This window comes from Nylanderia fulva, unplaced genomic scaffold (genome assembly GCF_048542155.1).
Source record: "Nylanderia fulva isolate GAGA-0341 unplaced genomic scaffold, ASM4854215v1 Scaffold19, whole genome shotgun sequence".
Classification (NCBI taxonomy): Eukaryota; Metazoa; Arthropoda; class Insecta; order Hymenoptera; family Formicidae; genus Nylanderia; species Nylanderia fulva.
In genome coordinates, this window is record NW_028190161.1 from 3,278,656 (window position 1) to 3,295,013 (window position 16,358).

General features: G+C 40.6%; 1 protein-coding gene across 9 annotated transcripts in view; it reads right to left on the reverse strand.

Annotated features, from left to right (window-relative positions):
* Window positions 1-16,358, reverse strand: part of LOC114936159 (uncharacterized) — a 366,697-nt gene that overhangs the window by 329,533 nt on the left and 20,806 nt on the right. For 8 of the 9 annotated variants that reach the window (XM_085481739.1, XM_085481733.1, XM_085481738.1 and 5 more), the window contains exon 2: window positions 13,841-15,973. In XM_085481739.1, the coding sequence (XP_085337865.1) occupies window positions 13,841-14,026 (186 nt within the window). In that variant the 5' untranslated portion in view covers window positions 14,027-15,973. The remainder of the gene's footprint in view (window positions 1-13,840; window positions 15,974-16,358) is intronic. The other variant, XM_085481731.1, reaches the window with a different exon arrangement.

Here is a 16,358-nt window from a genome sequence, read left to right on the forward strand (position 1 = left end):
TCATTCAATTCAATTTCAAAAATATTTTGATTTTTATAAAATTGGTATATACTTTATTGTTTGTTAGATCTATATAATCAAAATAATAAAAATAGTGGACACGTAATTTACAAAAATCAAATAAATTTTTTAATAAACATTGTGAATACAAAATCCTCGGATATTACGGGATTCACATCTATCGCTATAACCAAACCATCTGTTTTAAAGATGGATACGCATATAGGACAAAAGTGGAGTGCCTTTTCGCGAATGCGCAGAATGTTTTGTTAAGCACGTATTGTTAAATGTAATGAGAGAGTAAATAATAATAATAAGGGTACCTTGTAATGATTCGGCATCAGTAGTCGCAGATTGTGCACTATCTTTTTCTTTACATTGTACAAACATTTCCATCGGAATACTATTTTCTTTAGTTGTAACAATGTTTTTATGCTTTATTGATTTGACGTGACTATGAAGAGCACTTTTTCCCATGGAAGAAATATTAATAACTGTTTTACACCACGTACATAATGCATTGGTGTCAGTTTTTGGATCTCGTGCTACCCATGGATAAATAAGCTCATAGGATGCTTGATACTTGGTAGTTTTCTGTTTAAACTTAGACATTATTCTTTGAAAAATCAACTGAAAATAATTATTAAAAAACTTTGTGTCAAAAATAAAGAAATGTTGATTCAACCACATTCTGTAATATTTTTAATAATAAAAATAATAATATATTAATAAATAATATAAATTGGCTTATTCAAAAATATACACAATTTAAAAAAAGTTTAAATATTAAAATTCTTTCTTTAAATTGTAATTTCGCTATTTAACAATTTTACAATATCATTATTTTTCCGATATTCCTTCGTGAAAATGATCTTATATATATAAATTTTATTTAGATAATAATATATTACCTGCTGTTAGAAGACAACAAATAAATCACTTCTATTATTCTATAATCACTCTTATTAATCTATAGGTATTGCACTGAGAATCACATATGAGAAACTACCGACCGTTACAGTCTAGATTTTCGATTTGTTTATCATTTATTTAGACAAAAGCAGCGCGGAGCATTGCGCGCCAAATGATTCTCCCCTCTCCGCGGACTCTCTTCGCGACGAGCCAGTGATGTGAGACAGGATGGGTTCTCTCGTTCGCGTATGCACGGCGCGCGCATGTGCGAGAGAGAAAACCTGTCATCACTGCGACGAGCCCGCCGGACTCGCGGACCGCAAACATTATTAGAACGATACGCCAAATAGCACCGTGGGGAAAGAGAGGGGAGGGAAGATGAACGCGCGTTTATTTAAAATGCACTCATAAAGCTTCAACAAAAAATTAATTAAGAGTTATTTCAATGTTTTTCAATCAATAGCAATTAAAAAATGACACGTTTGAAAAAATCACGGTTTTCAAAGTAAATTCAAGGTCTTTTCCCGGTTTTAAGGCAATTTTTAAATTCCCGGTACTTTCCCGGTTTTCAAGGATTCAAGGACCGCTGGCCACCCTGATATCCCTACATCTATAGATATATACCTATTTTCTCATTGAATTGAGTAGGAAATATTTTTACTTTTATTGTAAATCGATGAGAAGAGATTTTTCGGCGATTTATCACGTCGTTTTCTAGAAATCTTTATCGTTCTTTTATCCTGGAAATTCACAGCGTGTCACGTTTTAACGGGATGTATTCGTCTAAATAGAATTTCAAAGTGGGTCGTGAACGCGCGCGGTCGTTGGATTTAAAGCGATTTTCGTTTCTGACATTCTCGTCGATGTGGGAAACTGATGATAATCAACGACTACGCTCCAAAAAGTCGTCCTTGCACTGTTAAAGCACTTCGATCCTACAATGAGGTTCCGCACACTCACCCGTGCTAGATGCAAAACGCTGAGGGTGTTTTTAATGATGCAGCAGCGCTCTTTCGTTCCATATCACATTTTCCCTAACTTTTTACTTTTCAATTTTTTTTTTTTGGCCGCGATTTTTGCGGCTGTATTGCAAATGCAATTTTCACGTAGCGGTATAAATAGAATAAAAAATAAAAGTAAAAGGGAAATGCATTTTATTGTAGTACAGATTTTTTAAATCGTTCTCTGAATGTAAATTAAAAGGAAAATCGAGATGAGAGTGTCAATTTGTTGATGAAAAATTAAAAAAAGAATAAAATTTAATTTACTTTATATTAGATATGTATATATCAACGCGCTATAAAATAATAAATATAGAAATAGATTTAATAGAAAGTGTATAGATAAATAAATAAAAGGGAAACGAGCGTCTGCTGCATTATTATATTGTTAAATGTATGGAGACTAATCGCGTGTCGAATTTGAATAACTTGCGGTAAGCCGCGTCGAGAGAAACATCATCAATACAACGCGTCGGTGGATTTTGCAATCGTATTACTTAACCGGCAAGCTCGACGGAAAAATAGGCTGTACGCAATATAATGTGTTAGCGAGTCACGCAATGCGTAAGTGCGAGTCACGTATAGATTCCGCACCAGGTGTAGCGCTCGCGCACGCAAGAAAAGTGCGGCACGTGTGTGCGATGTATATGTGCGTATGTATATATACAATCTGAGAACTCTTACTTTAATGGAACATCACGATTTATCAATTAGACCGATATGATCGGGGTTTCTCGAGATTATAGCGTGCGTGCTGTGCGTGATCCTTTATCGGCCGTTCTCCTATCTATATCTACCCATTTATCTTTCCTTCTTCCGCCCTTTTCCTTTCTCTCTTGTCTTATATATACAATTATATCTATCCATCTCCTTCTCGCCGCTTCCAGCACAGTTAGATACGTAATTTTTCGAGGAGAACCACTTCCTACATTACGCGGTCGCGCGTGCTAACGTAGTGGCTTCCAGACCGACTCGCAATGTTATTTTCAGACGGGAGAGAGAAAAGGCGGAAACTTCTTTGCATCGCGTGTCGCGCGGACGGAAATCGATAAGTAAATTTTTCGTCACGGATAAACCTCGATACCCCTCTCTCTCTCTCTCTCTCTCTCTCTGAGCGCCCCACCACAGGCTCGAGGTATTCGATATGTACATTTGATGAGCTGTCGCGGTCGGAGCCGACGGAATATGGGATAATACGAGGAATGGAATGGACCATAGTGGGAATATGTGGAATAATGACGGTTACACAATAGAGCGGTGATAGCCTCCGCTTCGATCAAGCGGCGCGATTGAATAAATAATATATCCGAGGTTTCAATAGTGACGTGACGATTGATGAAAAAATCTTTTGTCTTACCGATTCGCGCCGATGCAACGCATTGTTCGCGAATAATTGCTACAATTATTATCTTTTCATACACATCCGATTGTTGCCTTTTAGAAAAGCGTCCGCTGAAAATATCGATTTACTCGCGTATAAATAAAACGTTAAGGCAGAGAAAAAATTAGGACGCGGACCGGGATAAACTAAACGCGCGAAAATTAAAAACAAAATTGGAAGAACGGTCGAAAGAAAATTGTTAAACATTTTCGATGGAGGAGAAAAGAAGAGACAATTTGCCGTTTTAAGTCACTCTCGAAATTGTAGTATAGGTACAATGTAAAGTTCGATTCGGAAGAAAGAAACGACGCTATTAGAAAGTAGCTCGATAGCCCCCGGAAATCGGAGCTACGTTGCACACGGAAGCGGAAGACGATATATTTTGGAGTCGCTCAGGTGGACCGAACGGACGGCTGTCTCGACTCGAGGAGACAATACTTGAAACCGAAGTGGGAAGACTTGCAACCGTGCGTTTACGATTAAACTCGACAGTTCGATTATACCGCAAAGTTTCGAGAGATCTCGAATAGCTCGAGCTTGAACATTACCTAAGACGGAGCATTGGAGGAGGTTTGCTATATTAATGACTATTCCGGAGCTATAATAACGAAACAATGGCGTTTCGCGAATCGATATTGGAACTGAAATAATCAATGTTCAGAAAAACCCATTTAACGTCGCACTTTCATGAATATTATCTTTGATATACCCTATCTGACAATGAGTAGAGGAACTCTTCGTGATTTCGACTCGCAGGACGATCCTCTTTAAACGCGAGGACTCGACGACATTGTATTCTAAAATCGTTTAGAGTTAAGCTCGTAGAGTACAATAGCCGTGGCTGGAAGAGAACCGGGGGATAAGAAGGCGGAAGAAAGGAGTAGAATACGAAGAAGAGGGAACGGAATAAGATTAGCGCGCGGGCGCAAGGTTTATCTCGCATAGCTAGGAATAGAGGTAACTATACCGTGTGGCATAAACGTATAGGTAGGTAGATAGGTAGGTAGGTAGGAGAAAGGGGGGAATCGATAACACATGACGGCATATAGGCACATACTGAACTGACCGCAGAATGCCATCCGCGCGCCTCCCATCGTCGTTTCCATCCCCCATATCCTGTGCACGATCTCCTTCCATCCCTTTCCCTCCCTTATTCACGACACGCACGAAACTGCACGCGGCCTGCACGCTCGCCTTCCTCCGATTTCGATCCCCCTCTCTCTCTCTCTCTCTCTCTGCAGATCCGACCGTTCTATTACAGGGACAAGCATTGCGGCTAATGCCGTCCGGCCGTAAATTATGTGAAAGCGGCGGGGGGGCTCTGGCTAGGTATATAGGTAGCACCTGTATGGTTTTTCGGTCACATGTATACACGTAAACGCACATCGACAAACACACATCGGAGCGTACTCGAGGTTGAACCGCAAACCTAACCCTGCGAGGGATTACGAGAGAGGACTGTAACCTGCGATACCTGCCTGGATCCAACCGACCGGATCGAGTCATCTGGTTACGAGAACGAGCCGATAACGAGCGATCGTACGTTTGTCAGTGGCTATCTCGCTTCCCTACGCTTCGATCACGTCCCAACTTCGACGAAGCCCTCTTGAATTCCTCCATCAAGTCGAAGATTTGAGCAATATGTAACGTCGCGTGATTTCGCGTTTCCAAGTGTAATTAATTGCATTTCCAAAATGTAAATGAAACCAATTAAAAAAAGAGAGCCAGACACATCGGATGATAATAAGCATGACGCGTTAAAAGAGTCTATGATAATCAAATAATCGTATTAAAAAAGAATAGAAATTGCCCCGTATCAAACTGGTATTTAAACCGCGTATCTTCCGTGGCGCGTGAGACAGCGTCTTTGGGAGAGCGATTTGGCCGAGACTCGATTGGTATTAGGTCTCGGTTTGATTGCGAAAACGACGATGGCACAGAGAGACGAAGCCGGAGGGAAAAAAGAGACGGCAAAGAGGTTGAGCGCGCAGGTATAGGAGATGGTCTAGAGAGCTCTTGATCTTCCGGGGCAATTAAATGAATTTCCACTCGACTGGAATAGCAAACGTTTAGACGGCACCGCGTATAAGATATTCCGGGAAGCTCACGGGAATATCAGAGACGTAATATCGAGAAGGAGGAGCGGAGGCGTAGTTTGCGGGCTAGAAGTAATACACGGGCAACTCTCTCTCGCCCTGCTCTTAGCTTTCCCGTCTGTCGCGGTCGGCCTGCTGCCTTGCCTCGCCTTACCTGTCTGTCTGTCTGTCTGTCTTCTCCATCTGTCTGTCGGCATGTAAACCCGTCTGTCTACTTGCCGCGTGTCGTGAATCGATTTTCAGACCAACAATGCACGGCCGTGCACGAATCGGCTCGATCTCCCTTCGCGTTTCCTCATCTATAATACATGCTCCGAAATTCTCCGCGTCTCTCGGACATATCGGAAACGCTAAACTGTTTAGTTCAATTAGCCTAAAATAACGGTATAATTTCCCATAAACGCGGCAAAAACGTATCGTAAACGGTATTTCAATTCCTATGATTAATTCAAGGCGAAACTGACTTAGGTAACGATAGTTCGGTTTGCTCAACATTAGGAATTCCCAGGTAAATTAATCGTGGTATGATAAACACGATTAATCCGCGTCGCGATATATTTACTTAGGCTTTACATAACAGTTTTTATAACACCAATTATATCGATATCTGGAAACAAGCAGAAATAATGCATCGTACAGTTTGAAAGTGATATAGGTATGTATAAGTTTGAATTTAGTTTTGCTACACTTCCACTCAAACAATAAACTCGTACAACATGTAACAGTTTAACTTCGAACAAAATATATACAGAAAATTATTATATTATTATAAAAATTGAATTATCCGCCGCGAATTATTATATAGATCGTTGAGAATGCGTTCGGCGATGTGAAAAGATAATTGATCGCGTTTAATGAAATCGAGAACAGATATATGTATGTATACGCCGATGTCGTGATATTTACTTAAACGGCCTATTAATAAGTTATATCGTCGCCGATACATGGAAAAGGGGTGCAGAAATAGCACACACGGTACGTAGTTTAGATTAGAAGTAATACGCGAGCACCTGCCAGCCAGACCCCGTCTGCCTACACCTTGCCGGCCGCTTACCTGTCGCGACCCGAGTCCGTCGGTCTATCTGTCTATTCGTGCAAACCCGCCAGTCTGTCTACCGCTTGTCGCCGACTAGAGAATCGATTTTATAAACTAACGATATAAGGACCCTCCGTGTGTCTTCTATACCCCTTCGTGTTAGCCCCCCCTTTGATAATGTTCTACAATGCTGCTGTCCCTCTTTCTCTCTGCGTGCACATTTGCTTTTTGAATGGTTCACAAGCGTAAAAAGCGACAAATTCATTCCAATAACTCAATTTTAGAGTACACCATTAAAAAATGTATAATATATTAGGTACATAAAAATATGTAAAATTACATGAATAATTCAGTGTAAAATTACATGATATTTCCTGTAATTTTACATACTTTTTGACCGTGTAGAAAGAGATCGAATTAAAAATTTACTCCAAATGCTAATACGCGTTTAGCGATATATATCATCATTTGCAAAATTAGTTTTTCCCTCTTTTAAATATAAATTAAAAATTTTTGTAAATCACGTGTATATGTCATATCTTTTTAAAACTAACCGATGCGCTCGCGTAACATCCCGGTATTATCACCGGCGCTATATGGACCGCCGTTTATCAGCGTGAGAACGGGTCGTTATCGCGCTCGCCGCGAGCACGTATACCAGCTCGAAAAGCGGCAACAGGAAGAAAGAAAACGCGCCATCGGCGATGGGCCGTGACGAGCCGATAAAACGCGCGTCCATGTGCGACTTCTAGACGTGGAAATGAGATTGTCATGTCAACGTAGGGAGGGAAAGAGAGAGAGCAAATTTCGTAAAATGGCATCGATACTTTGACTTTTCGTATAGAAAAAAATGTTCATTACTATTATTCGCGCGATAACGCGCACGATTTCTCCTCCTCGATGAAATATCGAACGGCATCGCGGGATTGATGCTAAAACGCCCTGCGTAAAAGTATCGACATCGATATTAAATTTCAGCATCACTGTTCTCCCTCGCGACATCTGCGCCCGAGAAATGGCCGGTTCCTGCAGCGCGTAAAACGCTCGACAGCCGAATTAATTGAAAGTTTTAAGGTAATTGGAATCGATAACGCGCCGAGAGGGTGAATAAGAGCTACGAGAGTGTGCGGGGGATAAGCGCGGGCGTTGTTCGCGGAGATCGAACTGGAAAGTCGCCGGGAGGGGATGATAAAAGACAAAAGAGCGCGCGCGCGCGAAAGGGGCTACTACCCCTAACAGAGAGAGAGAGAGAGAGCGGCAACGAGAAACTTGGCCGCATCTAACCCGGTCATATTCCCCTTTAAATATAGGCGTCTGACGTCGATGTGTACATACATATACGACGGACGGGACGACGAGAAAACGGCGATTTAAACCGGAGGTCTACTTTAATATCGCGCCGCGCCGCCGTCCAATCGGCCTAATTGGAATCGAACGTGCGAATCTCGCGTTAACGTAGGATATCGCGTAACATCGCGACCGAGTGAGAGGACCGGTTTAACGACCTCTTCTTCTCGGATCTTTCCCGCGCTCTCTCTCTCTCTCTCTCTCTCTCTCTCTCTCTTTTTCTCTGTCATTAACCGCGCTCCTATACGTCGCCATCCAATCTGAAATCCGCACCTGCACGCTCCGATTTTAATTTTATCGACGAGTTCTTCGCACGATATTGTCAATTGGTATCGAATTTTCCTCGAGCGAAATATCGGGGCATCGATTCTTGATTTATAAACGAAAATCAAGTTTCTTTTATTAACCTTTCTTCTACAAATGCAGTTGAAGAATATATATTATTGTTCATGTCTAGAACTCATGTAAATTTCAGGTGTTTTCAAAATTCTCTGATTTTGGATCCCGGATATTTACTGTTGAATATTAAAAAGATGGAAGCGATGAAATGAAATCATATGAATAATAATAATATAAATTATATTAAATAATCTTTAGTAATTAAAATTTGCGAACCAATTTTTATGAAAAAAATTTACGTTATTCGACAAAAAGTAATTAATAATTTTAATTATTCAAACTTTATTTGTGTAACGCGGTTTGACATAAACGTGTTACAGCGAGTCAAATAACCCCTCGTGAAGGGTGCAAAACCAAAGAACGAACTATTGAAGAATACAAAAAGTCTAGGAAAATTGGATGAAAATAAAATGGGTGCAGTTTGAAAAGGAAAGAAGAAAGAAAGAGAAGGAAAACATGGTAAATATGCATATACATAGATAAAATGCGAAACGAGAGAGAGGAAGAGAGAATAAATGCGCGCGATAAAATTTCTTTGTTGCGCCGCTTAATAAAGCCGACCGAAATGTTAATATCGTTGCGGCGAAACACCGTTTGCCGTGTGCGAGTTTAATGTTTGAACTACCAATATTTGCGCGGCGGAATATTATATCAACATTATGCGAGACTCTCTAATTCCGAAAGTGATATAAGTTCACTATATTCCAAAAGCGCGGGGCGCACGCAGGGTCGGCAGGAGATAAATCAAACAGCCAATGTTGTTTCATTTTCGGAATTAAATTGACTCGTCGGACTGTCGAAATCACAGACTACAGCGCGATTGCTCGTACGTTTTCGGTATTTAGATACGAAAATTAGGGCGCTCACTTGACATTCGAAACACACATCGTGCAATCGGTATAAATTTGCACTGAAAATTCAATCGCGATTTCTCATTCATCTTTCATTGGAATTTGTTTATCGTTTTCATCACGACACAAATACAGAAACTTTTTTACACGATTCTCCTCATGATCGATAAATATGTATAATACCATGATAACGCACTATCTCGCGCATGCAATTTCACGCGCGCTCCGACATCGTCATAATTCGTCATCGGGATGTAAAAAAAAAAAAAAAAAAAAAAAAAACATTAAGCGAAGGAGCCACAAAAAATGAAAAGTGACATCATTCAGCGACTTCTCGCTTTACCGCAACGATTGCGCAAGTTCCGTCCAAGTCCACGTAAGAGAGAAGTAAGAAAGCAAGACTGCGGACTGCAGTTTCCTGGGTCGGTCAACGTACAGTAACATTAGATTCTTGCGGGATTCACCGGGCAATGGCAGCGTCGTATTTCCGTGACAAGGCGAGGGAAAAGGGAAAGGGTAGGGATCAGAAAATCGCGAGCGCGAGAGAGCGAAAAGGAGCCGGTCGCGTTTCACGCCGGTAGACACGAAAAACATAGTTAACAGCTGCTGCTACTGCCGTCGTCAGTGTCGTCTTCGTCGTCGCGGCTATAGCTGCACCTGTCGCGTCCGTTAACGCGCGACTAAAATACGGAACGCGCGATGAGAACGAGCGAGTATTCGTGAGCGGAATTGTCCCGCCGACGATTACGAGATCGCTCTTTTCCTTTTTCTTTATATCCTTCGCTCTATCTCCTTTCTGGCGGACCACTCGACAGGATGTACCTGTCCGATAGGATGAGATGTTCAACGCGTTCGCTTCTTCCGCTTTCCGTCCGCAAAATTTTTCAATATTCCCGCCTAGGAAGATTAAAATGTGAAAAGACGGGCTTCTTGTTCGGCCATTTTTTCCCTATTCCTTTTTTCTCTCCGCGAGCCAGCTTATATTATACGTAGAACTACCGGCGATGTACAGGATAGCTTGAAAAATATTCAAGATGACTTGTTCTCTTTACGGGCATATTAATCGCGCGACTCCGTTCTTCACTCATATTGTAGTATACATTTTTTAATAGATGTTAAATTATGTATTTCTCTGTACATATAGAAATATATGTAACGCTTAAAATTAATTGGAAGGTAAAGATTTGATGTTCTACTTAAACAGTTGGAAAGACAAACTTTAACATGTTGTTTAAATGTTTTCCAACTAAGGCAAACTATGGAAGAAAATTATACATCAATTTATATATTTTACACGCAGCAAGATTATGTTAAAAAAGATTAGACACTTATATCTCTTACTTTTCTGCATCTTATTGTTATTTTTTCACGTGGAAAGAGCAGAGAGTCGTGTCTTTTTCATCTATTCGATGTGTGATAAAAAAAATATAAAATGTAAATCGAAGAATTTTGTTTATCCTACGTTAATTCGATATACATAAACCATATAAATCATAAAAAATATCAACCATATTTAATAATCTTTACGAAGGTGTAGGAGCTAATTTTTACCAAGCAAATTTCCGTTATTCAACAAAAAGTAACGAATAATTTTAATTTAATTCGATATATGTGCCGAGTAATTTCACGTGGGAGGATGTGAAACCAAAGAATATACGAACCATATGGATATTGAACTTATGCTTGCAAAATTATCCTCTTGAAATGCATCTCTGAAAATCTTATTGTAATGCAGAGGTTAACCGCGCGCATTAGGGCTCCTTTCATCCCGCTTACAATCGATCCAAATGAATACACGTGGGATCGTCGATCGATCTCCCGCCTGCGCTTTCCTGACTGCTGATCTCTCCCGATACAAAGCCGATAATTTGTAACACCATGCGGCGCGATAAGGAATCGGTTGTAATTTACGACGGGTAATAAGTCTCTTTATCGCCGATCGGCGCTCGAAGAGGGGAAGAAAAGGTTTATGGATTTCAGAATATTCCGTCTCTCGAAGCGCAAAACGCGATTAAATGAACGCGAGAGAAAGAAGGAGGAGACACGCCTCGTCTTACCAGGCGTGTTTCTCGCCAGATATTGAACCGGAGAATTGAATTCGCAGTTATTAATAGCGACAATTATTCAACGCGCACAAGGAATGGGAAAATACCAATCGACATCACCGATAAATCAGACGCGGGAGGTAACCAGCGTTATGTTAAAAAAAAAAAAAAGGAGACCATCGAACCAACACACGTTCGCGTCAAAGTCGACGCTGGTGCCGCTTTGTCTGATGGCACCTATACACGCACGCTTGCGATTAGATAAAATAGGAAGATGAGGGAGGAAGTGAAATACGCGTCCATGTGTGCATCTACATATATATATATATATCTGCGTGCGATACGCGTGGGCGCGGCAAAGTCATGTAATTGCGTGAATATACATACGCGAATACATACACACATCAATATACTGCTCTTCCGCCATAAACTTCGTCGTTATCTTCTCTTCCGCGATAATCTTAGATTATAGGCGAAGACAAAGATTAGCGGAGATAAAGCGTACAATAGTCTTTTTTTTTTTTTGCGACGTGTAGTGGTCGGTCATTCAGTGAAGGCTATATTTTCAAATGGAATTTTAGATTTCATGACTGATGAATGACGCTTTTTCACTAACGGTTAGTATTATCGTCGCAAAATTTACTTTAATGGAAAGTTTTATGTAAAAATTTGCATGAAATATTTTATGCTGACGAGAAAAATCGTGCGCGTTAAATAATGTATATTTTTTTATGGCGATTGAAACATTCTCTTTAAAATCATAAAAGTATTCGCTGTCGCTCATTTAAATGTTATGAATACTAACATTGGGACAAGCGTAAAAATTTCTTACAACAATTGTCATTAATCTTTATTGCTGTAAAATAGTCAATTAATATTCATAGTCATAAATTATTAAACAAGTATTTCCTTTGCCTGCTATTAGCATTAGAAGGGACTGTAAGAGTTGTTGCACTTTATCAATTATTTGGGGATGTAATATTTTTTTAATTTAATTCGATATCAAATTCAATATTAAATTCGCGCTAAAAAGAAACATCTCTATAATTAGATTTATTGCTAAAGACAATCTGTCCTTTTATTCGAAATATGAAGAATATTAACCATATGAAGAATCACTGTTTTGTTAATTAAACATATATTAGTGTTCAAGTCAAATATATGTTTTGTTAAATTTAACGTTTTATTTAATTTAAATATTTTTATACGTTCAATTCACAAAATAATATTTAGTTGAAAGGTTTAGTCAAGTTGCAAAGTTTTTTTTCAGTGTATCGAATCATTAAATTGAAGACTAAATTATATATTCTATGATAATTCGATGTACAGATGTGTCAAAAGTCTGAAAACGGTTAAATATTTCATAAACTATGCATTTTTAAAAGTGTCTCGAACAAAAGTCATAGAATTTAAAAATATATATTTATTACAGATTTTATCACTTTGGTCTTGAATGGTATTGTCGAGATCTTGAATTTTTTAAACGAAACTACTATATTTTTTTTTTTATATAAATCGATTCCTCGCAATAATTCTATAATACATAAAAATTATAAGGGTAAAATGGTCAAAAGAGTTAATAGTTTATGAGATATTTTATATTTTAATTTGACATAAATCTTACATAAACTATAAAATATGCACAAAATGATGAGAGAAATCGATTGGTATAAAGAAAACGCATAGTTGTTTTTAAGAAAAAATATGTAATTTGCAACTAGCAGCTACATATTTTTTCTTAAAAACAACTATCCGTTTTCTTTATATCAATCGAGTTCTCTCATTATTTTATGCATGAAAGTATTAACGTAAGATCGAAAAATCAATATTTTATAAGATATTTCATAGTTTATTGTTTACGTAATTTAATGTCAAATTAAAATATAAAAAAACATTTCCTTAAACTGTTCACTTTTTGACTCTCTTACCTTTATAAAACATTTTATGCATAGTATTGTGAAAAATCGATATTTATATAAAAAAAATATAATAATTCTATTTAAAAAAATGTATATCCTGCTCTGACCTATGTATCGCTATCTATGATAAAACGGATAAGATTATAGTACATAGATAATTTTAAGCCCTACAACTTTTGAAACATTTTTTTTAAATGCATACTTTATGAAATATTCAATCGTTCCGAGAATGTTGATACTCTCTGTATGTTACGTTGTTGACAATAAATACTTGAGCTTTATTTAGCTTTATGTATGTAACAGCTTGACATAAATGTGTTATATTGAGTAATCCCGCGTCCAGAGTGCGAAACAATACACAGAAAAAAAAAATTATTAACTTGACCTCTAAACTTAACTTTCAACTAAATATTATTTTCTTAATTAAACATATAAAAATATTTAAATTAAATATAACATATCAAATCTAACAAAATGTATATTTGATTCAAATACTAATATATGCTCGATTAACAAAATAATAATTTAGTTATTCAAGTTAACAAAAAAATGTTTTTCAGTGTACGAATAAAAACGAAATAAAGATGAGAGAGATTGTGTGCAAATTAGTATCATGTCATAATTTTGTTGAACTATAACAGATTCGAAATCAACCGCGGGGAAAAGGGGGAATTATCGAACTTGTCGACAGAACACATAAATCTGCATGTATCGATATAACTGGAATAATAGCTAGGAACGCTAGTAAGCCTCAGATAAGTGAAGGCGTAGTTTATCGGCGGACGATTCCGCTCCGCGCGAACGCGCTCGTTACGCGCGAGCACGGAAACTCGATTATGCAACGGTTCGTTACCTTGATACTGTCGTAGCAGGCGGTGACCCGTCCGTTCTGCACCTCGACGTTAGCTGGCGGATGGGCGAACTTGCACTCCGTGTCGGGCCTGGTGCACTTGTTGCGCTGGAACTCCCGACAGACCTCCAGTTGCAGCCACCGCGAGTCCTTGCCGTTCAGTAGGTTATTCATGTTGACCATTGCCATTCTTCCACTCCTGGAAGACCGAAGAAATCCCCCGTTCGTGCGCTGACCGTTTGAGAGTAAGTCCCGAGACTCTCCACCACCGAGAATTCACCACCGATATAACTCTCTCCTCTCCCACTCTCTCTCTCTCTTCCTTCCTAAATTCCTCCTCGCGTGATGATCAGCGCCTTTATCCCCGGTCGCGTGCACTCGCGTCGACTGATCAAGGTTTATATATACGTTTCGGTTTACTGGGATACGATCGAGGAACTCGCGGCACGAGCTCGTCGGCACTTATTCACGAGATTTCGCGACGTCCACCCTTATGCGTTCCACCACTTTCACCCTGTCTCGTCAATCTCTCTCACCATTCGTTCACGATGCACACGCTCATTCGTCCCTTCCCCTCTCTTCCACTCGCTCTTTTTTTCTCTCTCTCTCTCTCTTTCAACTTCTTTCACACACAAAGAACGCGAAATCCCGCGTGTGCCTCGGAGTCGTTCAACTACTTTAGACTTGTTATACCTTACAGACGGCAGAAGATCTTCCGTTTAAGCAGGATGCAACGTTCTTAATGTCCCATGTACGCGTGAGAAATCACTATTGTGTCTCTCGCGATCTCGATCTTCCTCACGTTGAAGCCGCGCTCGGCTCACGGTCGTCGTTGTTGTTGTTGTTGTTGACGCGCGATATTTCAGCGAATCGTCGTCTCGCGGAAATTCGGCGTTTATCAGCAACGTCGAAGCGTGGCTTATCGCTTCTCTCCCGCCCGATATCGATTCCGCGTCACGGTGAATTAATCGAAGGAGCGCGGTGGCGGCGAATTTAGGCGTCGTCGTCGATGGTTAGCGATTGTGCGAGATTCTTCGCGCTCTCTCGTAGGCCGTTGTTGCGTTGGTTTCCCGTTCCGAATAATCTCCGAGTGGGTGTGAAAGCCGGAAGTGTGTGTATATATATATATATATATATAGGCGAAAGAACCGGAGGAGAAAAAGAAGCGAAGAGGGTGAAGCTATATATCGACAGCGATTAGACTCCGGTCGATTTTAGGCGAGATGGCACAGCTACTCTCTCCCGTCCTGGGCGATGACGAAGGTCGTCGATCTCGTCTATCGACTCCTCGTTCGCTCTATACTTCCTCTATCTTCCTTGATCTTGCAGCACGCCGCACTCGAGAAAGCCGAGGACGTAGTAGTAGTAATAGTCGGGCAAAGCTTGAAAGCCTTCGAAGCTAAACGTCGACCAAGAGGAGTGTGCTCTCTAGACGCGCGCGCTTTTGTACGCGTATATCTCCTCTTCCTTTATTACACACAGGAGGCTGCAGTTGGTCGCTGCTGCTGAGGGTGTACTGTCGTCCGCGTGTGTATGTGTGTTTGTCTACGTATATGCGTGTCTCTCGGAAAGCCGGTCTCGTGGCGTCCTTCAAGCCGGTTTCAAACTAACGTGTGTTTCTCTCGTGACTGGAAGGAGTACAGGAGGTCACGCTGGTGTTGGTAGTCACGATACGGCGAAGGATCAGGATCACGGTTCTGTTCACCAGAGGCGGAATGGCGGCGCGCGAGTCGATTATCTCGGGAATTCCGGATGCCCGGGAAGGGAGACGACGCGGATACCGATGAAGAAGCGTGCGAAGAGAGATTGGTAACGGAGACGGACGATAAAGAGGAGCGTGGTAAGAGGATGGTGTAAAGCACGTGAAGACACGACGGGCGCGACAGGAGAGGGCGAAGGTCCGGTCGCGTTTGGGGTCGTGTCGAGGATCGGACCCGCGCAGAAGACGGGGGGAAAAGGAAGGGTGCGACGAGACAGAGAGAGGGAGGTTTCCGGGGAGAGGGTAGGGTGGGGCGGGGGGAGAGGAGAGAATTGCGAGTTAGCGAGTGACGTTGCGCTTCCGTTCCTCGGATTTACGTCATTTATTCGGCGCGCTGTTGGCTCCTCCCGCGCGGTCGAACTCCAGTTCCTGCTGTTCTGGAAACATACCAAAAGCGAAAACTCGCGTTACTGCGGATGCAAAGGCTTAAAATGCTTTCTGTTTCGGGCTTCTGAGCGGTCGGGGATATAATGGGGGGTGACGGCGATGCAAGGGGAGGTTAAGCGCAAGCCGCGAACAGACAGACATATATATATAGACTCGGTAAAATGCAAAATACTACGCAATGCACAAGCATACACGCTCGAACAAACGACAGACGTCATCAATGTCGAGATGGCGAACACGCGGCGAATCGAAAAAAAAAATATATATATATATATATCGACAAGCAGCGTGTTACTACATCTCTCATCGGTATACACACTGAATAAAATGCGCGCGCAAGGATCAGCTGATTTTGACAGCTCAGATTCAAAGCAT